We start from the raw sequence: 25,099 nt of genomic DNA on the forward strand, positions 1-25,099 counted from the left end.
GATCCAAGGTCGCTGGGTCTAAGACTATGTGATGGGAAAATGTGTTAAGAGTAAGATTAGAAAGGAATCTAATCTTCACTCTATAGCCATAAAAAAGATGTGTGATCATACATGAGAAAGCCACTGTGTGGGCCTCCAGAATACAGAATCTAAGCACTAATGGCCCTTACAGGTCTTCTGGAGACAGCTTCTCTGATTTTTTCCCCTGAGAATCTCCCCCATAGCATCGTTCTGTGTGGGAGGGAACCCACAGGATAGGGGCAAGACTGGAGCCTTCGATTCATCAGAATGTGAGGAAATAACTGAGCCTCAGTTTCCTCAGGTAAAAAATGGGGACATTGACTTGCCTGGTACATAGGATTGCGATGAAGACCAAGTGGTTAGGATCACAGACTTTGGAACAACATGAACTAGATGTCAGGACCTCAGGTAGGTAATTCTCTTAATTTCATTGAACCTCGGATTCTCTTCAATAAAATGATAATATTTACCTTGTATGCTTGATATGAAGATTAACTGATAAAATGGCTATAAAATTCTTAGCCAAAGCATGGCATACAATACTCAGTAAATATTACTTATCATAATTACTTAATGAATGATATTTTATTGTCTGAAAACACATGATTTGTTCCCAAAAGACTTCTTTTGGGAGACTGCCTAAATCGTGCAAACAAATGCAACAAAATTCACGGGGACCCATGAGCCCGCAAATTCCTAGTTAACGCCAACACAGGCGGGCCACGCCTCCAACCGTGCAGGCCACGCCCCCAGTCGCTAGCAGAACCCGCCCTTCAGCTCTCCTCCCCGGCCCCGCCCCTCCGGCCTAGCACGCGCACGCCTCCCATTCCGACGCGCCTGCGCAGGGTAGGCTTCCTTCAGAGGCTATGAGGGTGCTGGTGCGGCGTTGCTGGGGTTCTCGGCCGGCTGGCGGAGGTCCGGACGCAAGGCAGATCCCCCAGTGGCGAGCGCTGGCCGGGCGTGGTGCGTCCCCTGGCGGGGAAGACGGCCGGGGCGTCCGAGTCCGCGAGAAGCCGCCCTGGCGGGTGCTCTTCTTCGGTACGGACCAGTTTGCCCGAGAGGCGTTGCGGGCGCTGCACGCCGCCAGGTACCGGGGCCGGGGCTTGGGGGGCCCGGCTGCCGAAGGCGCTGCTGCCGAGCCACTGCGCCAGCTCCGAGGGCTTGGACTCCTCGTCAGGGATAGCAGCGGCGCCGGAAGGGTCTGGGCCCCGATCTTGGCGTCTCCGGGCTCCCGGAAGGTGCACCGTTCCCGTCTGGTCCCTCCGGTCTACACTCCGGCTGCCGGCTTTATCCGTTCTCCTAGCGCTACCGGGCGCTTCAAGGGGCCAAGCCCGCGCTAGTCGTTTTGCATACCTCATCCACCACAGCCACCACCCCCTTGCCCCATTTATGTGTAAGGAAACCGGAGCTCGGAGAGGTTAGGAGATTGCCCAAGGTCATCAAATGAGCTGGTTCGGCCTTGAAACGGGGTCTGACTTCAAAGTCCTCCCCTTTCCACTTACTCCTTCTGCCTCCTCTTCATCTAATTTGTACCCTCCAATCCTTTGGGCTTCTTGCCGGTCACAGGCATACCCATGTCTCACTTCCCTGCCCCCCATCTCCTTGTATGCAACGGGACTCAGTTTTCTGGAGCCAAAATGAGGACATAGTCCACAACCGAACTACTTTCAACTGAATAAATTTACAAATCAGAACTCTTAGGTATACATTTAGTATTTCTGAAATTTAACAAATCTTATTTACAGGGGAAAAAATTGAGACCCACTCTGTTCTGAAAGTCCATATGGTATATCGTAGTGGCTCTACCCAAATATACTGCTCTGCCTTCTTTCTCCCAACTTCCGTTTGTTATTTCCCCACTCCGTTTTTTCCTGATGTGTCCCCAACACTCATTTCTGCCTTCTTCAAGTCTTCCCTGCAGATTCTACACAGCAGCCCTCCTATTGACTCCCCCGTCAATCCCCTTGTATCATATCCCTCCCTCCAGTGCTCTGCCCTGGCACCCAGAAACACTCCCTTCATACATGTTCCCTTTGCATACCCTCCCTGATGTACTCTCCACATGCTGCTTTCCCCAAATTGCCTCCAGAATCGCACTGCTTGTGTGCTGACCTTTCTGCTGATGTCTCACTTGGCAACTCCATTATTCTTGTGCTTTGTCGCTATATACTCATTTTCTTATTACTTCTCCATACCTGATGCGATACCTGCTAAATTAATTAACCCCACCCCCCGGGTACTGGAATACTACACAGCAGGTAAAAAGAAAGTAGTAGTACTAAATGTACTGCTATGAAATGATGCCCATGGGTGTGTGTGTGTTGTGTGTAAAGTATTTATTGTTTGACTAGCACGTGGTTGTGGTACAAAATTCAAAAGGTTCAAAGGATATACAGTGAAAAGTCAGTTCCTTCTGCCTCTATCACTTCCCAGTTCCTCTCTTCACAGACAGCTACTGTTTCCAGTTTTTTATTTTAGAAATGTTCGACAGATATACAAGCAAGTGTATATTTAACCCACTTTTTAAAAAGACTCATAAAATGGTATATATAGTGTTAAGAGGAAAAAAACAAAATGCAGAGCAATATATATAATATCCTAGTTGTGTAAAATGTCTGTACTGTATGTGTTTCTGTATGCACAGGAAATTTCTAGAGTCATGGCATCCAAACAGTAGCCACTAGCCACATGTGGCTCTTTAAAAATAATTAAAATTAAATACAAAATAAAAACTCAGTCAGTTGTACTAGTTTTAATCACTTACCCTTAAATGTTTTGTGAATTTAACCACAAAAGTACTGTGGAAGTATGGGAGGTAGTTTAGCTTTGAGTCATTGTCTTAACATTTTCTTCCAATCTTTCCAACGTAGGGAAAACAAAGAGGAAGAGTTAATTGAAAAATTGGAGGTGGTCACAGTGCCCTCCCCATCACCAAAAGGACTGCCAGTGAAGCAATATGCTGTCCAATCTCAGCTTCCCGTGTATGAGTGGCCAGATGTGGGATCTGGAGAATATGACGTTGGAGTGGTAGCTTCATTTGGCCGACTTTTGAGTGAGGCTCTTATTCTTAAATTTCCCTAGTAAGTTTTTTTTAAAGGAAATAAAGTATAGAGGACTTGGTCTTTGCATATGGGCCTGGTGTTTAAAGTGCAATGACTTGAATTCTAGTTCTGCTGTCTTTAGTATTTTAAGGTAAAAAAAAATTGTGTTGGTGTCACGAATATATGATGCTCTTCATCTATGGGCTCTCACTCACCCTCACTTAAGTTCCTTGTTTATGGGGACACCTGGGTGGCTCAGTGGGTTGAGCTTCTGATTTCAGCTCAGGTCATGATCTCACAGCTCATGAGTTCGAGCCCCCCATCGGGCTCTGCTCCTGTCAGCACACAGCCTGGTTCCAATCCTCTACCCCCCTCTCTGTGCCTCTCCCCTCCTTGCGTCATCTCTCTCTCAAAAATAGATAAACATTAACAAGAATAATAAAATAAACTCCATGTATATGCTGACGGCTCCCAAATTTGTCCCTCCAGTTCAGATTTCTCCCTGAATTCCAGGCCGCTGATGCACACTGCCTCCTCCACAGTTCTGCTTGGGTGTCTGATAGGCACCTTACACATAAGATGTCCTAAACTGCATTCCTGAACTTGTTCCCCAAACCTGCTTCTCCCTACGTCTTCATCTCAGCAAATGACAACTCCACCCTTCTAGTTGTTGAGACTCAAAACCTTTCAGTCATTCTTATTGCTTATCTCACCCCACACATCCAGTCCATCAGGAAATTCTATTGGCTCTGCCTTCAAATTCTATCTAGAATCTGACTGGCTCTCTCAACACTTTTACTGCTGTTCTCACTGTCATTCTGCAGTAGCCCCCTAACTGGCGTCTATTCCTGTCCTTGGCCTTCTCAGTCTTTTACCAACCCAGCAGCCAAGCAGGGGAGAGGCAGAGGGAGAGAGAGAGAATCTTAAGCAGGCTCCATGCCCATCGCAGAGCCCGGTTCGGGGCTCAGTCTCACAACTGTGAAGTCATCATGACCTGAGCCAAACTCAAGAGTCAGACAGTGACTGACTGAGCCACCTAGGTGCCCCAAAATGATCCTTTTAAAGCAGAAGTTTGATCATATCATTCTGTTCAAAATTCTCTGGTGTTTTCCCGTCTCAGAAGAGGTCAGAGTCCTTATATGGGCCTACCTACTGGGTTTGGTCCCCTCCTTGCTGTCTTAGTGTTATTCTCAGGTTCACTCTGCTCCAGCCACACTACACTGGCTTCTCTGCTGTTCTTGAACTTGCCCAGCATTTACCTTCTTCAAGATCTCCGTACTTATTCCCTCTGCCTGGAATATGTTTGCATGTCTTATTCCCTCACCTCTTCACATCTTACTGGTAAAATTTTCTGTGACTCCTATTAAAATTGTAGTCTCCTACCTAATACTCCTACTCCTCTGCTTTATTTTTCCCCACAGCCCTTAGAACCATCTGGCAGACTTTTTGCACTTTTTTGTTGTTGTTTATCTCCCACCCTTTGCGCGTAAGCTCCCTGAGGGCAGAATTTCTTCTCCTTTGGTTCAGTGTTGCTTGTATCCCGGCACTTAGAACAATGCCAGCACATGAACTGTGCTCAGTAAATATTTGTTGGATCAATGAGACTGGTCTGAACAGAGCTTTGAATATAAGACTCTTATCTCTTAGACATATACTCCCAAGTGCATATTCCTGTGGTGGAGACATCATTAAACTAAGATAGCTTACTTAGTAAATGATTTAAGTTGCTCATCTATGGGCAATACGTGTGTTAGGGTAAAAAAAATACATCATTGGATGGGGATTCAAGAAGCTTGTTTTAGGCATTCTATATGCAAACTAAGTGAAACAGGTGTAATTATGTGACTAAACTATAAACATTCACATTGTCCATGAGATGCACAGTAGGGTTTGAGTAGTTCTTCTCATACAGTATAAAAGGTATTTTTTGCTTTTATTTAAAAACTCCAAGAGGCGCCTGGCTGGCTCAGTCAGTGGAGTATGTGATTCTTGATCTTGGGGTTTTAAATTCAAGCCCCATGTTGGGCGTAGAGATTACTTAAAAAGTAAAATCTTTAAGAACTCCCAGACATCACAGATTATTGTGGAACACCTTTGGAACAGTGAGTTTGTTCTTGTTCTGTTTTTAATTGAGTTTCATTGGCCTTTTATGGTAATAAAGTAAACTTAATCTCTGGCTCCCTTTACTGATGATATAAGACTAGATTTTCTTTTATTTATTTTTGAGAAAGAGAGAACACACGAGCAGGGAAGGGGCAGAGAGAGAGGAGACACAGAATCCCAAGCAGGCTCTGCACTGTCAGTGCAGAGCCCGACGCAGGGCTCAAACTCACCAACCGTGAGATCATGACCTGAACTGAAATTGAGAGTAAGGTGCTTAACCAGCTGAGCCACCCAGGCACCTCAGGTATAAGACTAGATTTAACTTTGTTTTTCAAACTTTCTCGGGAAGTATAATGATAAAAAGTAGCATATTTGTTTAGGTAGCAGGAACTAAATGGTAAAGCCCATTTGCACACTAATTTCTGCCTTTTTCTGACTCAGTGGCATATTGAATGTCCATCCCAGTTGCCTCCCGAGGTGGCGTGGTCCAGCGCCTATAATCCATACCGTGCTTCATGGAGACACAGTTACTGGAGTGACAATTATGCAAATTAGACCTAAAAGGTAGAAGATATTTTCTTTTCTCTAGACTTTGTAATTTTCAATGTTGCTGTCAATCTGTTTGGAAGGGACATGGAAGTAGATGAATGGATGGTGCTAATTCCCTTTAACTCCAGAGTGCCTTCCCTTTCTGTCTTTTCCTGGTTTCTAACACAAACTATATGTGGTTTTGTATTATGAAGTATCTCTTTAAAGTCCTTGTGAAATGTGTGGCTTGTTGATTGAAATAAATTATACCATTAACAAGTGGATTTCTTTAAAAGATGTGTAAACGAGAGGTGGATTTTTGTATATTAGTTGTTACAAATCTCAGTTCTGTTAGCCTAGGTTTCTGTGGTCAAAAATTTTTGGAACCTGAAATAAGACTATATTGTATGCCAATGTGTAATATAGCTGTCTTAAACATTTAATTTTTTAAAAATCATACTATGGTTTAAGAAACAGGATTATATTAAGTTGCTATCTGTTATCACCTAATGTCCCCATAGAAAATAATTCACAGGTTCACAAGAACAGCTGCATATCTGGGATTTGCTTTAACTAACTTCAGAAAAAGGGAGGAACATGTGAAACAAGTTGCAAAACTTTGATGATTCTAAAATCTGGGTGATGTTATTTGGGGATCAGGTGACAATTCACTCTAGTTTTATGGATGTTTGTAATTTTTCATAGTAAGAATTTTATTAAAGCTTATAGAATAGAAATTAAATTGAAATTAAATTGGAACTATAATTAACAACCACAAAGTTAAATATTTAAAATAAAGCATATTTCTAATAAAAGTTGATAGCCAGTATTTACAGAGCTAGATGTAAAAATGTAAGACTATGGGAATGCAAATACACTTGTGCCTACTTATAATCACCAGTGATTATAATCCAGGCAAAACTCTTGTCTTTTGAGAAAGGAATTACAGGAAGAAATCATTATGAATTTAATTGTACTTCCTTGGAAAATCAATTTTTTGCTCTATGCCTTCATTGTATGAATAGAAACTTTTTAAATACTATTTATTGCTAAAGGTAGAATTATTATTTTTAATGTTTTTTATTTTTTATTTTTGAGAGAGAGACAGTGTGTGAGCAGGGGAGGGACAGAGAGAGAGGGAGACAAAGAATCCAAAGCAGGCTCTAGGCTCTGAGCTGTTAGCACAGAGCCCGAAGCGGGGCTCAAACCCATGAACCATGAGATCATGACCTGAGCCAAAGATGGACGCTTAACAGGCTGAGCCACCCAGGAGCACCAAGGTGGAATTATTTGTAACTGCAATTAAATCCCTAATGTGCAGCTTCATACTTATTTCCTTTGGGAAAAAATAGATTTAAGATCTAAATACAGGCAAGATTTTACTTACTTCAGACTGACCTTTCTCTTTGGCTAATGGCTAACAGTCAAATTCACAGCCAGGGTTAAACTATTCTTGTGATGTGTAAACACTCATGTAGACAAACACACCGATCTTAAAAAATAGTAATGTTATCATTTGCTTTTGCTTTTCTATAGGTTTGACGTAGGCCCAATTCTCAAACAGGAAACGGTTCCTGTGCCACCTAAGAGCACCGCAAAGGAACTGGAGGCAGTGCTGTCAAGACTGGGTGCCAACATGGTACAGTTCTCCCATATCCCACTGCTTTCTACTCATTCAGTAGGTCTCCTAACTGTTTATGATGAAAGGAACACTTCCATGATGTGAAATTTTCAGCTGTTTTCTTTTAAGTGATTTCTTTTTTTTTTTTTAATTTTTTTTTTTCAACGTTTATTTATTTTTGGGACAGAGAGAGACAGAGCATGAACAGGGGAGGGGCAGAGAGAGAGGGAGACACAGAATCGGAAACAGGCTCCAGGCTCCGAGCCATCAGCCCAGAGCCTGACGCGGGGCTCGAACTCACGGACCGCGAGATCGTGACCTGGCTGAAGTCGGACGCTTAACCGACTGCGCCACCCAGGCGCCCCTCTTTTAAGTGATTTCTATCCCTGGCTTTCTAAAATTTAGGTTGGCATTTCTCATGTAAGTCTTTGAGAAATTTATCGAGTAGGTGCTTAATAAAGGCCCTCAAATGAAATGTGTGTGTTTCTGTGGTCCACCACACCACGTTTCAGAGGCCTTTAGACTCTTCTTCCCAGTCTCACCCTCAGTCTCATAGAATCACCTGGTGCCCCTGTCAGACTGGCCAGCGGCCATTCACTCGGTGACTGGGCACTTCTCCCACTTCTGTGCCTGTGCAGCCGCCATTGCCTCCACACACACTGGAGCTCTGTGGACCCCCTGGCTATACACGAGCTCTTCAGCTTTGTGTAGCTTGAATCTGCATACAGTAGGTCTGAGTGAATGCTTAGTGACCAAATTAATGATTTTCACATGAACTAGTTAATTTTCTATAGAGGACAGTTTTCCCCCATCTAGATGGTGCTTTCTAATCTAGGCACTCGCCTCAGAAGTGTTTTTGTAATAGTGGCTCTCATTTATCGAGCACTGGCTAGTGTGCCAGGACTATTCTAGAAACTCTGTAGACTTATTATTATTATTATTATTATTATTATTATTATTATTTTACCTTCCCAATAAACTTCTCAAATAACTTTTCCACAATACATGCTAGTAGGTGGTGGAATTGGGATTTGAACCCAGAACTGTGTGACTCCAGAGTACATTCTCCTTCTTTGAGGCTCCACTCCCTTCCCTCCCTCAGGGTCAGAGTGTGGATTCTGGAGCACATGCTGTCCTGACACCAGAGCTTGCATAGCCAGGCAAAGCTCAGCGTTCTCTAAAAGCATAACATTGCCCCATACCCTGCAGAGAGCAACATCCACACTCAAACTCCATTGAGTAGACATGTGTCATCACAGCTTAAGCCAGTTTACTGCCCTGCCCTGCCCTGCCACACAGCTCCTTCAAAACGTTTGATAGTGTCATGGTACTGAATTATAATGTATTTCTGTTTTTGTTCTCATCTTGAATGTGTTGCTCTCTCTTTTTTTTTTAAGCTTATTTCAGTTTTGAAAAATTTGCCTGAGAGTTTGAGCAATGGAAGGCAGCAGCCAACTGAGGGAGTGACACATGGTGAGCGAGGACTGCGGAGACCCTTCCCTCCTCCATGAGGTTTTGTCTGTCATGATAGCACCTGAACGTCCTGACTTCCTCACTTGAACATTTCTCTTAATTTTGACTAAAGATTTAGTGCCCACCTGTATGTCCCTTTCCAAAGAATGGTTGGTATGGTCTCCCTTCCCCTCTTACCCTTGTAGCCTCATGAAGGTGTAGAAATTTTTTCCCACTTCTTTATATGGAAAAGTACCAAACAGAGTGAAGTTAAAAGATGGTGAATACCTGTTTTATCCAGAGTCAACAATTATTTAATGTTTGGCCACATTTTCTTTCTGTGTGTGTGTGTGTGTATTTAGTACATATTTTTTTTTTAATCTTTTTTTAGTTTTTTTTTTTGAGAGAGAGAGAGAGAGAGAGACTGTGTGAGTGGGGGAGGGGCAGAGAGAGAGGAAGACACAGAATCTGAAGCAGGAGCAGGCTCTGAGCTGTCAGCACAGAGCCTGACATGGGGCTCAAACTCATGAACCAAGAGGTTATGACCTGAGCTGAAGTCTGACGCTTAACCAACTGAGCCACCCAGGCACCCCTATTTAGTACATATTTTTAGATTTCTGCTTAATCGTTTGGAAGTATGCATCGTAACCTGTCATCCCTAAATACTTCAGCATGCATCTCTTAAGAGAAATGAACAGTTCCCTAATAGCATCTAATATCCAGTGCATATTTAAATGTTGCTAATTGTCTAAAAACTTATTTTTTAGCCATATGTTTTTTTCAAACTAACATCTAATTGTAATTAGTTGTTATGTCTCCTTAATCTAGAGTAATTTCTCCATAAATTTTTTTCCTTCCATGTCATTGACTTTTTGAAGAGACCAGGCTAGTTGTCTTTCCTTCCAGTGTTGTTTTAACTTGTTTTTCTAGCCCTTAGATTTCTTGTGAATTGGAAGTTTTAAAGGCTTGATTAGACTCAGGCTTGAAGTTTTTGGAAAGAGTATTTCATAGATGATATTGTGTTCCAATGATATTTGTTTCAGTTTGTTTTTAGTTTTAAGGATTGCTTTTTATTTTTATGATTTGTTTCTTGAACATGTAAAACATTTACGTGATTCAAAAGTCAAAACTGTTTAAAAGGATATACTCAGAGAAGTGTTGCCTCTGTCTACTCCAGTCTTTGGATGTCACATCAGTGAGCCATAATACCAGGGTTGTATCGAGGCTGGTGAGGTTAAGTTGGATCACTTGGTTGAGTCCAGTACAAAGATTTGTTTCCGCTTTTGCAGTGGTAGGTAATCTGTGGCGTAATGCTTTGGCACCATGCAAACATCCTGTTCTCTAACAACCTTTCACATAATAATTTTGGCATGGGTCGATGCTTCTTTGTTAAATGATTTATTTCATTAGGGGTTGCAAAAATGGTGATTTTCCAATTCCTTTTACCTTTAATACTTGACATTATTCTGTAAAGAAGAGCTTTTCATCATTAATTGAAGATGAATTTTAGTTCATCCAAAAATGGTAGGATCAATGCTTAATTCTTTCTGTAACTACCAATTTTTAGAGTAAGAAGTGGGTGCCATAATCACCTTCAATTATGGTAGCAAATGAGATTTTTAAATTATTATATGACTTGGGGCGCCTGGGTGGCGCAGTCGGTTAAGCGTCCGACTTCAGCCAGGTCACTATCTCGCGGTCCGCGAGTTCGAGCCCCGCGTCAGGCTCTGGGCTGATGGCTCAGAGCCTGGAGCCTGTTTCGGGTTCTGTGTCTCCCTCTCTCTCTGCCCCTCCCCCGTTCATGCTCTGTCTCTCTCTGTCCCAAAAATAAATAAATTATTATATGACTCATGAATTTTCATTTATTGTGTTTTACAGTTAGTTGCATTTATAATTCTTTGTACTGCTCAAGTCATCCCAAATTTGGCCAGTGGGAGCCCCTTAAAGTTGGGTCCTGTATCCTTTATTTTGTTTTTATTAAAAAAAAATTTTTTTTTAATGTTTATTTACTTTTGAGAGAGACAGAGGACAGTGTGAGTAGGGGAGGGGCAGAAAGAGAGAGGCGGAAACACAGAATCTGAAGCAGGCTCCAGGCTCTGAGCTGTCAGCACAGAGCCGGACACGGGGCTCGAACTCTGGATCATGACCTGAGCCAAAGTCAGATGCTTAACCGACTGAGCCACCCAGGTACCCCTGGTTCTGTATCCTTTGACAACTCCAGGTAGTTTTTGAGTGCTTCTTTGCTTTCTTTTTCTAAGATGTCCCAGGCTCACTTTGTGAATTCTCAGCCTTGAGAGTTTTACTCATTAAAACTACTGAGTAATATTTCAGATTTCTCTGCAGTTTTTTTGTCCATAGACTATATATCCTGCTAAGAGTGTGCAGAGTACCGTGTTCAAAACTTACTGGAGATGATTATTTTTTCCATGTGGTTTTGTTATCTAGTTTGATATATAGTTAAATTTATTTGCTTCAGTTTGTTTTTAATTTTCAGAGTTGCTTTTTTTCCTCTTTATGATTAAATTTGATTTTTTGAATCACATAAAACATCTCTGTGATTAAAAAATTTAAGCCATTTGAGGAATTATACTCAGAGGCGTTTCACTTCCATCCCTAGTTCCTCCTTCCGGTTTCCCTCCCTCTGTAAGTAACTAATTTTATGAGTTTCTGATTTAGCCTTCCAGTTGTTTCCTTTTATCAAAATAAGCAAAACCACATATTTTTTTATTGATTTTTCCTTTTTTTCTTTCACAAAAGGTGGCATAAAATATACACTCTTTTGTACCTTTGGGTTTTTTTTAACTTAACAGTGTACCCTGGAAACCCTTTCCTATCAGTAAGAAGAGATTTTCCTTGTTCCTTTTTTTTTTTTTAATTTTTTTTAATGTTTATTTATTTTTGAGAGAGAGACAGAGAGTGAGTGGGTAGGGGTAGAGAGAGAGGGAGACACAGGATGTGAAGCAGGCTCCAGGCTCTGAGCTGTCAGCACAGAGCCTCATGTGGGGCTCTAACCCACAAACTATGAGATCATGACCTGAGCTGAAGTCAGATGCTTAACTGACAGCCATCCAGGCGCCCCACCTTGTTCCTTTTTATAGCAGCATAGTTCTTACTTGTGTGGGTAGATCATAATTTATTCAATAGATCCCCTATTGATGGGCACTTTGGGTGTTTTCAAGCTTTTGCTATTTCAAATAATGCCATTGTAGATAACTTGGAGCATATTTTACTTTGTAATCAAATAGATGAGAAATTGCATCTTGGAGTAGTTTTAGTTTACGTTACTTCTATGAGTGAGGTTGAGGATCTTTTTATATGTTTAAGGACTAATTGCATTTCTTTTTTCTGGGAAAGGACATTATATCTTTTGCCCATTTTTCTATCACATTTTTGGTCTTCTCAGCTTTTAGGAGTACTTTATATAATAGATTTTGAAAAATTTTTCTTTAATGTTTGTTTATTTTTGAGAGAGAGACAGAGCGCAAGCAGGGGAGGGCCAGAGAGTGAGGGAGACACAGAATCTGAAGCAGGCTCCAGGCTCTGAACCATCAGCACAAAGCCTGATATGGGGCTTGAACTCAGGAACTGTGAGAGCATGACCTGAGCCAAAGTCAGACTTCACTTAACTGACTGAGCCACCCAGGTGCCTCTATGTAATAGATTTAAATAAATCTATATGATATAAAGTACTCCTAGATATATTATTATAATATTACATAGATATATATATAGATTAGCATATAACTTATATTTGTTATAAATCTAAAGTATTGTGATAAAAATTATAGATACTTTCAGTTTGTTTTTTCACTTAATTTATGACCTCTCTGTCTTACAAGAGGTTGTTTTTAGTAAAAGCTTACTTTTATGTAGTCATATTTATCATTCTTTAATTGCTTCTGGATTTTGAGTCATTCTTAGGAGGGCTTTTTCTACACCCAGGTTATAAAGAAATTCACTCATTTTTCTTATAGTATTTGTATAGTTAATTTGTTTATTTTTACTTCATATTATGGAAAATTTCAAACATATTCAAAAGTTGAGAAAATAATACAAGTTCTCTTATATCTATCATTCAGCGTCAATGTTACCAATTCATGGCCATCGAACCTGATATTTATTCTTGCTGTTGGCTTTATCTTTCAGCCCCTAAGATTTCTGCTGGTACCAGCTGTATAAAATGGGAGGAGCAAACTTCAGAGCAAATATTCAGACTTTATCGTGCCATTGGAAATATAGTAAGTTGGAAGTCAGATTGCAGTTTTACTTAATTATCTTTGTGTGTGTGTGTAAATATTTTTATTTAGGACTGAATCTCAAACCTAAGAATCCTGAAATTCATTTTATTTTTAAAACTTAAAAAAAAATTTTGGTCAAATATAACATAAATTTACCATTTCAACAATTTTTAAGTGTGTAAATCAGTAGCATTAAGTACATTCATTTCATTGTGCAAACCATTGCCACTGTCCATCTCCAGAACTTGTTCATCATCCCATACTGAAACTCTGTACCCACTGAACACTGATTCCCCCATCTCCCCTTCCCACAGTCTCTGGTAACCACTGTCCTGCTTTCTGTCTCTTAGAATTTGCTTATTCTAGGTACCTCATATAAATGGAATCATACGATATTTGTCCTTTTGTGTCTGGCTTGTTTCACTTTGCATAATGTCTTCAAGGTTCATCAATGTTGTAGCATGTATCAGAATGTCATTCCTTTAAGTTTTTATATGGGCTTTAGAATTACAAAGCACTTTTGAATATATATATATTGCAGTTTCCCATAACCAAGTTTTATTACCCATTTCATGGATGAGGGGAATGATGGGTGCCCCATCACTAAATAATATAAATCTCATTCCTAATCTATTGCTTTTTCCAGTACGTCTTTCTGCCTGTAGCCAATTTTTTACAACAGAATTCTTCAATACTCAGTTTCTACAGATAGTATACCAAATGGAGTTGTAACTTTAAATTACTTACTTATTACATAATTCTTTATTTGTACTTACAGTATTTATTAAATACTTACTAAAATACCTGGGGTGCTGGGCTGCCTCAGTTAGTGGAGGATGTGACTCTCAGTCTCGAGGTTGTTAAGTTCAAGCCCCACATTGAGGGTGTAGAGATTACTTAAAATCTTTTTAAAAAACTAAAAATAAATACTTATTAAAATGCCTGAGGGACGCCTGGGTGGTTTAGTAGGTTAAACGTCTGACTCTTGATTTCAGCTCAGGTCATGATCTCGTGGTTTGTGGGTTCGAGCCCCATGTCAGGCTCTGCACAGTGCAGAGCCTGCTTGGGATTCTCTCTCTCTCCCTCTCTCTCTCTCAAAATAAATGAGAATAAACTTTAAAAAATAAATAAATAAAAATAAATAAATAAAATGCCTGAGTTAAATTCTCAGTTCTTTGACAAATTTACTGTTTTTTTTTCCCCTTCATTTTGATAGCCTCTTGTGTTGTTTGAACTCCAGGCCTACCAAGTGTGGGATTTTTAATGGACCACCTGTTATTAATGTTGGTTAAAAAGGAGAGCTGTCACTGAATATCTCTAGCATGCCAAGTTCTTCAGTGAAGATCACAATCGCATATTGTGGGTATTATCTGATTTTAAGTTGATGAAATTGAGGCTTGAAGTAGAGAATGGATGGTTATTGAATGATGTTGCACAAGGTCACATTTTTAGTTAGTGAGAGTCAGGTTTTGAACCAGATCTGTCTCACTATAAACCTTGTACTTTCCCCATTGCAGCAGAATGATGTAGGGAAAGGAACATGGACTTTAGAGCCAGACAGAGCTGGGTTCCCTCTTGTCTCTGCCACTTCCTAGTTTGGTAGACTTGGGAAAGTTATTTAGCTTCTGAGCTTTAGTTTGTTCATCTGAAAATTAGGGCTGATATAATGTATAAGAAGCATCTAGTATAGTTTCTGGCAAAGAGTAGGTACTCATTAAATGTTATCTGCTATTATTCACGTATTCATGCATTCATTAAACAAAATATTTTTTGAGAGCCTATTATGTGTCAGGCATTGTTCTAGGTACTAGAAATACAAATGATGTGAGAAGATGGAAACAAGCAAATAAGAAACATATCAGTGTGATAAATTTTTTGATGAAAATTAAAATAGGATAATGTGATAGATTAACTGGAGGTTATTTTAGATTTGGTAGATGGGGAAGGAATCTCTGAACTGAAATTTAAGTTTAGATCTGAAAGACAATAAGGAGCCAGTCATGCCAAGATCAGGAAAAGAGCATTTCAGACAGAGGGAGCAGCTAGTACAAAACCTAAGGAAGACTAAACAATAGACCTCACAAGAAAAGAAAGCCACGTGAATATAGTGGCTTCACAAGAATAGACTTCACAATAAAATAGGCTTTACAATATAGACTTTACAAGAAAAGAAAACCACCTTATGAATATAGCAGCAAAAATCCTCAGCAGAATTACCAAACCAAATCAAACAATGTATAAAAAAGGATTATATTCCATGACCAAGTGGGATTTATCTAAGGAATGCAAGATTGAATCAACATAAAAAAATCAATCTATTAACATACCATATTAATAGAATAAAGAGCATATAATTTACTCAATAGAGGCAGAAAAAGCATTTGACAAAATCCAACACTATTTCAGGATAAAAATGTTCAACAAACTAAGAATAGAAGGGAACTTCCTCAACCTGACAAAAACCCACAGCTAACATATTTAATGGTGAAGGCCTGAAAGCTTTCCCCCTAAGATCAGGAATGAAACAAAAATGTCCACACTCACCACTTCTCTTCAACATTCTACTGGAGGTTATAGCTAAGGCTATCAGGCAAGAAAAAAGAAACAATACAGAATCAGACTGGAAAGGAATAACTAAAGCTCTATGTACAGAATCATAAAGAATCCAAAAGAAACTTTTAGAGCTAATAGGCAGTAAAGAAGACCTAAGTAAATGGAGAGACCTCGTTGTTCATGGGTTGGAAGAATATTGTTAAGATGGCACTATTCCCCAATTGATCCACAGACTCAACGCAGTTCCTATAAAAATCCCAGTTGATGTCTTTGCAGAAGTTGACATGCTTATCGTAAAATTCATATGGGATCCCAAGAGACCCGGAATAGCCAAAAAATCTTGAAAAAGAAGGACAAGATTAAAGAACTCACCATTCCTAATTTCAGAACTTACTACAAAGCTTCACTAATGAAGACAGTTGGGTACTGATATAAGAATAGACCTGTTTCTCAATGGGATAGAATTGAGAGCCCAGAAATAAACCTTCACATTTGTGGTCAATCAATTTTTGATAAGGGTGCCACCATAATTTGATGGGAAAAGAATAGTCTTTTTTTTTTTTTTAAGTTTATTTTTTTAGATAGAAAGTATGAGCAGGGGAGGGGCAGAGAGAGAGAGGAAGAGAGAGAATCCCAAGTAGGCTCTGTGCTGTCAGTGCAGAGCCCGACGTGGCTCAAAGTTGAGATCATGACCTGAGCCAAAACCAAGAGTCGGACACTTAACTGACTGAGCCACCCAGGCACCCCGGGAAAGAATAGTCTTTTTAACACGTGGTGCTTGGACAACTGGATATCCACACTCAAACAAATTTGGATTCCTACCTCACACCATGTATAAAAACGAACTCCAAATGGATCAGAGACCTAAATATAAGAGCTGAAATGATAAGACTCTTGAAAGAAAACCTAGGGATAAATCTTCATGATCTTGAATTAGGCAATGGTTCTTAAATATGTTGCCTAAAGCTTAAGTAACCAAACTAAAAATAGAGAAATTGGATTTTTTTTTAATATTTATTTATTTTTGAGAGACTGAGACAAAGTGAGACTGGGGGAAGGGCAGAGAGAGAGGGAGATACAGGATTGGAAACAGGCTCCAGGCTCCCGAGCTGTCAGCACAGAGCCTGACGCGGGGCCCGAACCCACAGACTGTGAGATCATGACCTGAGCTGAAGTCGGATGCTCAACTGACTGAGCCACCCAGGCGCCCCAGAAATTGGATTTTAAAATTAAAACCTACTGGGGCTTCAAAGAACATTATCAAGAAAATGAAAAGACAGCTTACAGAGTGGAAGAAAATATTGGCAAATCACCTATCTGATAATTGTCTAGTATCCAGAATATATAAAGATCTTACAACAAAAAGACAAAACATCGTCATTAGAAAATGGGCCAAGCATCTGAATAGATATTTCTTCCAAGAAGATCTATAAATGGCCACTAACAACATGAAAAAGTGATGATTTTCATTAGTTGCTACAAAAATACAAATCAAAACTGTACAGAGCTATCACTATCAGAGCTAACCCACTAGGATTGCTATAATTAAAAAAACAATAACAAGTGTTGACATGGATAGGGAGAAATTGGGAACCGTCATACATTGTTGGTGGGAATGTAAATGGGTGCAGGTGCTATGGAAAATAGTTTGATAGTTCCTTAAAATATTAAACACAGTTACTATATAATGATCCTTATCTTCTATAATTAACCTTTTCTCTCTACTGAGAACAAGCTTGTGCTATAACAGAATGAGAACCTAGGAGCCAGGAGGTAAAATTTGATTCCTAGCGCTCCCACTTACTAACCAAGAGCAAAACTCTTTTCTGGGTTTCTGCTTTTTTACCTCTAAAATGGGGTTAATGACCATGTCCACAGCTGCCAAGATCAAAGGAGATAAACCTTGTGAATTAAATCCATGCAAACATATGATTTTGACAGTAATGATGGTGGATACTGAAATGACTATATTCTTACCATCCCTTTGCTTTCTGTAATGCTGTGATGATAAGGTGAAGATGATCTTTACCCTCCTCAAGAGCAAGAAGAATATATTCTGAACAAGAACTATATGTCTTGCATGTTTATAACTCTCAGTAAACATAAACCTTTTTTTAGTCAGCATGTTTCAAAAATATTTTGATTTCTTTGAAAGAAAGAAGTTACATACATGAACATTGTTTCATAACTCTTACTGGAAGTGGGTGAAAGAAAAATAAGTCAGCAAATTTGAGAAGAGGATATTGTACTGGGGCGCCTTGGGTGGCTCAGTCGGTTAAGTGTCCGACTGTTTATCTCAGCTCAGATATCGAAATCAGGGTCGTGAGTTCAAGACCCAAACTGGCATGAAGCCTACTTAAAAAATGTTTAAAAATTAAAAAAAAAAAATTAAAAAAAAAAAGAGGATATTGTACCAAGACATGTCACATTGAAGATCATGAACACCTATGAACCAAATGTATTTAATTCTTTGATGCAATGTTCAAATCTTTGCAACAACCTAATTCTTCTGAAAATTAAATGTCCTCTTTAGGGAATCTCATAAAAAGAGCATTGAGCTGAGAATGAGAAAACACAGATTCTGGTGCTTGGCTCTCCTAACTAACTGTGTCTAAACTTGGGAATATAGCTGCATTCTCTGGGCCTCACTTTCCTCATCTATGAAATGGAGGATTGAACTACAGCCTGAAAATCAATTTATTTACTTCAGAAATTTGAGAGAACTTGTGTCCTGGTATGTGTTAATTTTTATGAGTCTAAAATCAAAAGTGACAAAAGTGGCATTTCACACTGTGGGGAAAGGTGAGATGGATTGTCCAGTAAATCGGATTGGGACAACTGAACTGGTTAGCCATTAGAGGAGGAAGCCCTCAAATCCTGCCTTTCAAAGTCAACATAAAATGTAGATGGATCAAGCATTTAAATATAAAAGAGTAAAGCCACAAAGAACTGGGGAAAAAACACAGTTGAATAATTTTACAATATTAGTAATCTTAAAGTGTGGGATAGCACTTTTAAGTTTGACATGAACCACTGGAGTCATGGGAGAAAAGATTGGCTAATATTACTACAAAAAACTAAAAAAAGTTACACATAGGAAAAAATTACTGTACCCAAGATTCAAAGTCTACACACTGGGAAAAAACTATTAATAGTAGTAAGAAATGGAAAGTAATTGAAATGTCCATCATAAAGGTTTTGGTTGCATAAATTATGGCATAGTCAGAAAATGGAATATTGTACAAATACAGCAGATAAAGACTGAAATAGACATGCATGCACTGATGAAAGTTGCCCACGCTTATTGTTAAGCAAAAAAGTCCCTTTGAAAAACAGTACGCTCTAGATTTTTGTAATATTTGTAGAAAAAACTACAAGGTTATACACATCAAATTGTTAACAGTGGTTACTTCTAGGGATGGGAGTATAGAATACTTACTGAGTTTTTTTAATGTAATTGTGGTAATGCATTTTTTATAATGAACATAAATCTTACATTAGAAATGTTTTGGTTTTTTTTAATGTTTATTTTCGAGAGAGAGACAGAGCGTGAGCAGGGGTGGGGCAGAGAGAGAGGGAGATGCAGAATCCGAAGCAGGCTTCAGGCTCCAAGCTATCAGCACACAGCCTGACATGGGGCTTGAATCCATGAACTATGAGATCATGACCTGAGCCGAAGTCAGCCGCTTAACCAACTGAACCACCCAGGCGCCCCTTACATTAGAAATGTTAATAAAGATATAAACATTGATTTTTTTTTTAAGTTTATTTATTGACTTTGAGAGAGAGAGCAAGCTGGAAAGGGGCAGAGAGAGAGAGAGAGAGAGAGAGAGAGAGAGAGAGAATCCGAGAATCCCAAGTATACACTGCCAGCATGGAGATCATGACCTGAGCTGAAATCCAAAGTTGGTCGCTTAACCAACTGAGCCACCCAGGCACCCCTATTGATTTTTATTTATTTATTTTATTTGTTTATTTTAAAAAAATTTTTAAATGTTTATTTATTTTTGATAGAGGAGGAGCAGAAAGAGAGGGAGACACAGAATCCGAAGCAGGCTCCAGGGTCTGGCTGTCAGCACAGAGTCCGACACGGGGCTCGAACTCACGAACCGTGAGATCATGACCTGAGCCAAATTCAGACGCTCAACCGACTGAGCCACCCAGGCGGCCCAAACATTGATTTTAAAAGAGTGTTTTAAGGTCTTACAATCTTGGAGACTTATGTAGAAGGCCACACCTGTGTTCTGTTTTGTAAGGTTTAGAGACTTCGCTCCCAATTCCTCTGTAATTGGGAGAGAAGTCAGACCATAATAATACAAAATAGGAGTTGAAAAGGGTTTGGGGGTTAAGTGTATTCTTTTATTATACCTTCTTTAATTTTCTTTGCAGATTCCGTTGCAGACACTCTGGATGGATAATGCCATTAAACTTCTGGAACTGGTAGAAGTTAATAGTTCAATCCTCACTGGTACTAACTTTTGAATAGCTGATGTGGAAAATGTTTTCACTATAGTCCATTTGAATATGTGTCTTTTTTACCACAGGTTACAGTTACTAAAAATAAGAGTTCTTTTAGTTTGTGTCAGTTCAATAATAATTATATTTTATATTCATTTATTGTCTTGCTCTTTGCAGTGTCCATTCACATGTATTTTTTCATTCAGTCATTATAAGAATGTGGGAAGTAGGCAAAGCAGTGTTACTATCCTATTTTAAGCTCTGATTCTTTATACTAAGGTTTTCAGGGAGTGCAAAATGATTTGGTCAGTTTCATTCTGGTGAGTATCATAATGAAAATCTTAGTGAGAATCCTAGACCAGGGTGTAGCATTTCATGACACAGTCTGTTCATTCTAAAGCCCATCAGTGCCTCCAAATGTGGTGGACTGAAGGAGTGTGAGTCACAGAGGGAGCTGGCCCAGCACAGAAGGAGTCAGAGTTCCCCAGGAATCTAAGACTTGTTTGGTCATGGATAGAAGGGCCAGCTTAGATCCTAAGCTTCCTGTATACCTCTCCACTGGTAGATAGTTATTTCCCCCAAATGGTCAAAATTTCTAAATTCAGCATTTTTAGTTTATCTTGGGAGACTGGGTGAAGGACTCATAAGTTCCTATGCATACTGAAAGCTTCCCTTTGAGTTTGAGATACACACAGCATTATGGCTCCATTGTAAGTTTGGATTACAAAGTCAGGACATCAGCAGGTATGCCCTCTCCAGTATTAGTACTGCCTCCCAGGATGTTTGTTTGATTTTTCAGAAGCGCCATGAAGTTATTTATAATAATTATTTATTCTAATATCCTTTTCCCCCCCATTCTTTAGATCCAAAATTAACAGGACAACCTGTTATTCCAGGATCAGTAATATATCACAAACAGTCACAAATACTGCTGGTTTGTTGCAAGGTACATTTTTCTTTTAGTTTTAAACTATACTTGTTTTACTGAGTTTAATCATTTTTAGTTAAGATTTTACTCAACTATTTATCCATCAGATTGAACATTGGCTCAATCTGGGCAGTTTTTGTTTTTGTTTTTTTTTTTTAATATTTATTTAGTTTTTTGAGACAGAGCATGAACGGGGGACGGTCAGAGAGAGAGGGAGACACAGAATCCGAAGCAGGCTCCAGGCTCCGAGCTGTCAGCACAGAGCCCGACGCGGGGCTCGAACTCACAGACCGTGAGATCATGACCTGAGTCGAAGTCGGACGCTCAACCGACTGAGCCACCCAGGCACCCCTCAATCTGGGCAGTTTAATTTTCTTAAGAAATAGTTGAATCTCTCGTATAATTTTTTTAAAGTGATGTTTTACCAAAGCATTATTACTCAAAGAAGATTCAGTAACCTTAGTGCTTTCTTAAAAGAAATTTGTATATTCTCACTAATCCATTGTTAATTAACAAGATCTTGTTAAAACTAACAAGTCTTGGGGCGCCTGGGTGGCTCAGTCAGTTGAGCGTCCAACTTCGGCTCAGGTCATGATCTTACGGTCCGTGAGTTCGAGCCCCGCATTGGGCTCTGTGCTGACAGCTCAGAGCCTGGAGCCTGCTTCGGATTCTGTGTCTCCCTCTCTCTCTGACCCTCCCCCGTTCATGCTCTGTCTCTCTCTGTCTCAAAAATAAATAAAACATTAAAAAAATTAAAAAACAAAAAACTAACAAGTCTTGGGGCACCTGGGTGGATCAGTTGGTTAAGCAACTAACTCTTGATTTTGGCTCAGGTCATGATCTCACAGCTCATGACTTTGAGCCCCATGCTGATGGCACAGAGCCTGCTTGGGATCCTCTCTGTCCCTCCCCTGTTTTCTCTCTCTCTCTCTCTCTCTCTTTTTCTCTCTAAACAAACAAACAAACTTAAAAAAAACAAACTAACAAGTCTTGTTTAACTAGCAAGTTGTCTTGCTAATATGATGATCACAGAAGACAGACATATGAAAGTATGTAGTCAAACTACCACAGTGCTGGTATCCTACTTGCTTTTAGTGTTCAACAGTGGTTAAAGAGGGGATTTCTTAACTATTTAAAATGACTTGAGGGGCACCTGGGTGGCTCAGTCAGTTGAGCATCTGACTTCGGCTCAGGTCATGATCTCACTGTTGGTGAGTTTGAGCCATGCATCGGGCTCTGTGCAGACAGCTCACAGCTCAGAGCCTGAAGCTTGCTTTGGATTCTGTGTCTTCTCTCTCTCTCTGCCCTTCCCCTGCTTACAGTCTCTCTCTCTCTCTCAAAAATAAACATTAAAAAATGAAATAAAACAAAATAAAATGACTTTAGAACCATTATTATTTAATGACAGTGGCCTGAGAGCTGTTGCACATTTTTTCCATTTCCTGGTATTTTCCTTCATGGTGTTTATGTGCAATGTTTCATGCTCAAGAGGTTGTGTTTGAAATGTGTGATAAGAGCGCCTGGGTGGCTCAGTTGGTTAAGTGTCCAACTCTTGGTTTCAGCTCAGGTCATATCTCACAGCTTATGAGTTCAAGACCCACATTGGGCTGTGCCCTGACAGCACAGAACCTGCTTGGGATTCTCTCTCTCCCCCTTTCTTCCCTCCCCCACTTGTGTGCTCGCTTGCTCTCTCTCAAAATAAGTAAACATAAATAAATAATAAACTTATTAATGAATGAATGAAAGAGTGGTAGAGTGATCTGACCTACACAGACTATAGATACAGAGCTTCCACATCAACCTCTCTTCATCTTTCTTCAACTTATTCTCGAACAATGTAGGGTGCACATGTTTGCTGTCCTTGTCTGGGTCTTTATATATCTGTATTGCAAATCTGCAGTTTACTCTCATAGAAGATGGGGTTGTCTGAACATATGAGTTTGAGTGCCACCAGTTATGTCACGTCGGACAAATCACTCACCTCTGAGCATCGGTTTTCTCTTCTAAAATCAATTCCCTCTGGGGATGATAGTGGATCTGCCTTTTAGAGCAGTTCTATTTTTGATGACCAGTCATAGTAAGATATATGGACATACTCTAAAAACTGTAAAGTACCATGCAAATATAACATCTTTATTCTGCTTCCTTTATGTTTAAATAGGTTTAATTTATTCAGGTCTGTACATTTGTTATCACTCAGTAATAAATGCAGTCAAAGAAACGTGTATGTTACTTAGTACAGTGCTGTCTGCAGCTAGGCATTTGGTAAGATTTGTAGGTTTGTTTGTTCTCATGATAAAAGTTCTATAAACTAAAATGTAAGAGTTTTGCCACCACTGTCTAGTCACTGTCTTTTGCTCTTTAGGACGGTTGGATTGGTGTTCGATCAGTGATGTTCAAGAAAACGCTAACAGCTACTGATTTCTACAATGGATACCTGCACCCCTGGTACCAGAAAGATTCCCGAGCTCGACCAAGCCAGTGCAGATTTCAGACTCTCACACTGCCAACAAAGAAGAAGCAGGAAAACAAAATTGTTGCTATGCAACAGTGCATTAAGTAGTTAGGAAGTAGATGGACAAGAATCTACTACATATTTGTAATTTATTAAAAGCCTTCTTTACAGGGAATTACCTTGACTTTCAAAGAAGATGACACTGTTGGAGGGAAAGATTATTGTCAAAAGATGAATTACCTCACTTCCCATTTTTTGTTTAACAGTAATTAAAGACTACTTTTCTATTTGAATAACCAAAAAAAGCTTTAAATAAAATTTAATTAAAATAAAATTTTTATTTATAATGTGAAACTCAAGGAGATTTTATCTTTCCATAAAAGCAAATGCAACTAGTGTATGTGTGTGTGTGTGTGTGTGTGTGTGCCCCCATTGATTATGCTATCATTTCAGCAGTATTTAATCTACATTTCTGACTTTCAACAAGCAGTAAAGTCAGCTCTTAAAAATTTATACACCTTCGGGGCGGCTGGGTGGCTGTCGGTTGAGCGTCCGACTTCGGCTCAGGTCACGATCTCGCGGTCTGTGAGTTCGAGCCCCGCGTCGGGCTCTGTGCTGACAGCTCGGAGCCTGGAGCCTGCTTCGGATTCTGTGTCTCCCTCTCTCTCTGCCCCTCTCCCGCTCATGCTCTCTCTCTCTCTGTCAAAAATAAATAAACATTTTTTTTTTAAATAAAAAAATAAAAATTTATACACCTTCTAATTTTTACAATGTAGTAAACAATATTTAATCATCTCTGTCACATGGATTTATAGTATAAATGCATATTTTACATCTAGGTTTTCTTAAAGTAGGAATATGCTAACATTTTTCAACTTAATTGTGCAATATAGGTTATTGAGCATCTGGTCTGTACAAATTCATCTCTGTCTCCAAGAAAGTCAAGCACTTCTCGAACAGGAAGGAGATACAGTGGCCAGCTGTTGAATTTTTTAAAATCTTTACATATTGGCTCTTCCTGAAAATCTTCCATTCATTAATTCATCCATTTCACATGTATTGACAGGGTGATCACGTAATTGGTCATTTACATTAGACACATTCGTGAGTAAAGGAAGCACTTAGAAAAATCACTCTTGGACAACAAGCATAAACCAGGACTCTCCTAGGCAAACCAGATTGTATGGACATCCATTCTATTTACTGAACGCTTACAGTGTTACCAGCCTTTATGCTGCTTGCTGGAGATTCAGAGATTAAGTAATACTTGGAATCTTCAATCTACTGGGGAGACAAACATGTAAGCAAATATAATACTGTTAGGAATGACATAATGGAGGCATAATGGAAGCATTAAGTCTCTCTCAAGGGACTCAGTGGAGGCTTTCTAGAGGAGGTAGAGCTGACCTGAGGTTCCAAATGATGAGTTCACCATGCAGACTAAGGCATTCTAGCATGTGCAGAGGTATGGAGGCATAAAAGAACACTATCTCTCATAGGGGGTTATGGAAATGTTAACTGGATGGTGGGAGCATGATAGCCTTTTATTATCATTTTCTAAACTATAAATTTGCTATGCATTCTCTTCATTGTATGAGCCAGTTATATAAACTTACAGACATATGCAGCTAGCTGGAAAAAAGCTAACTGGATCATGGAAGAGAAACAAATGTCATGTCAAACACGGGGTGGGGGGTGGGG

General features: G+C 39.6%; 1 protein-coding gene across 1 annotated transcript; it reads left to right on the top strand.

Annotated features, from left to right (window-relative positions):
• The first annotated feature begins 871 nt into the window (after window positions 1-871).
• On the top strand, window positions 872-23,752 carry MTFMT (mitochondrial methionyl-tRNA formyltransferase). Its single transcript, XM_047074949.1, has 9 exons — window positions 872-1,108; window positions 2,892-3,101; window positions 5,607-5,729; window positions 7,230-7,332; window positions 8,712-8,787; window positions 12,913-13,004; window positions 19,947-20,025; window positions 20,879-20,961; window positions 23,309-23,752. Exons 1-9 carry the CDS (start codon window positions 888-890, stop codon window positions 23,504-23,506), a joined length of 1,185 nt encoding a protein of 394 aa, XP_046930905.1. The 5' UTR covers window positions 872-887; the 3' UTR covers window positions 23,507-23,752.
• The last annotated feature ends 1,347 nt before the right edge of the window (window positions 23,753-25,099 follow it).

This window comes from Lynx rufus, unplaced genomic scaffold (genome assembly GCF_022079265.1).
Source record: "Lynx rufus isolate CCGP_SWC_20201006 ecotype Redwood Valley unplaced genomic scaffold, mLynRuf1.p SCAF_13, whole genome shotgun sequence".
Taxonomy (NCBI): Eukaryota; Metazoa; Chordata; class Mammalia; order Carnivora; family Felidae; genus Lynx; species Lynx rufus.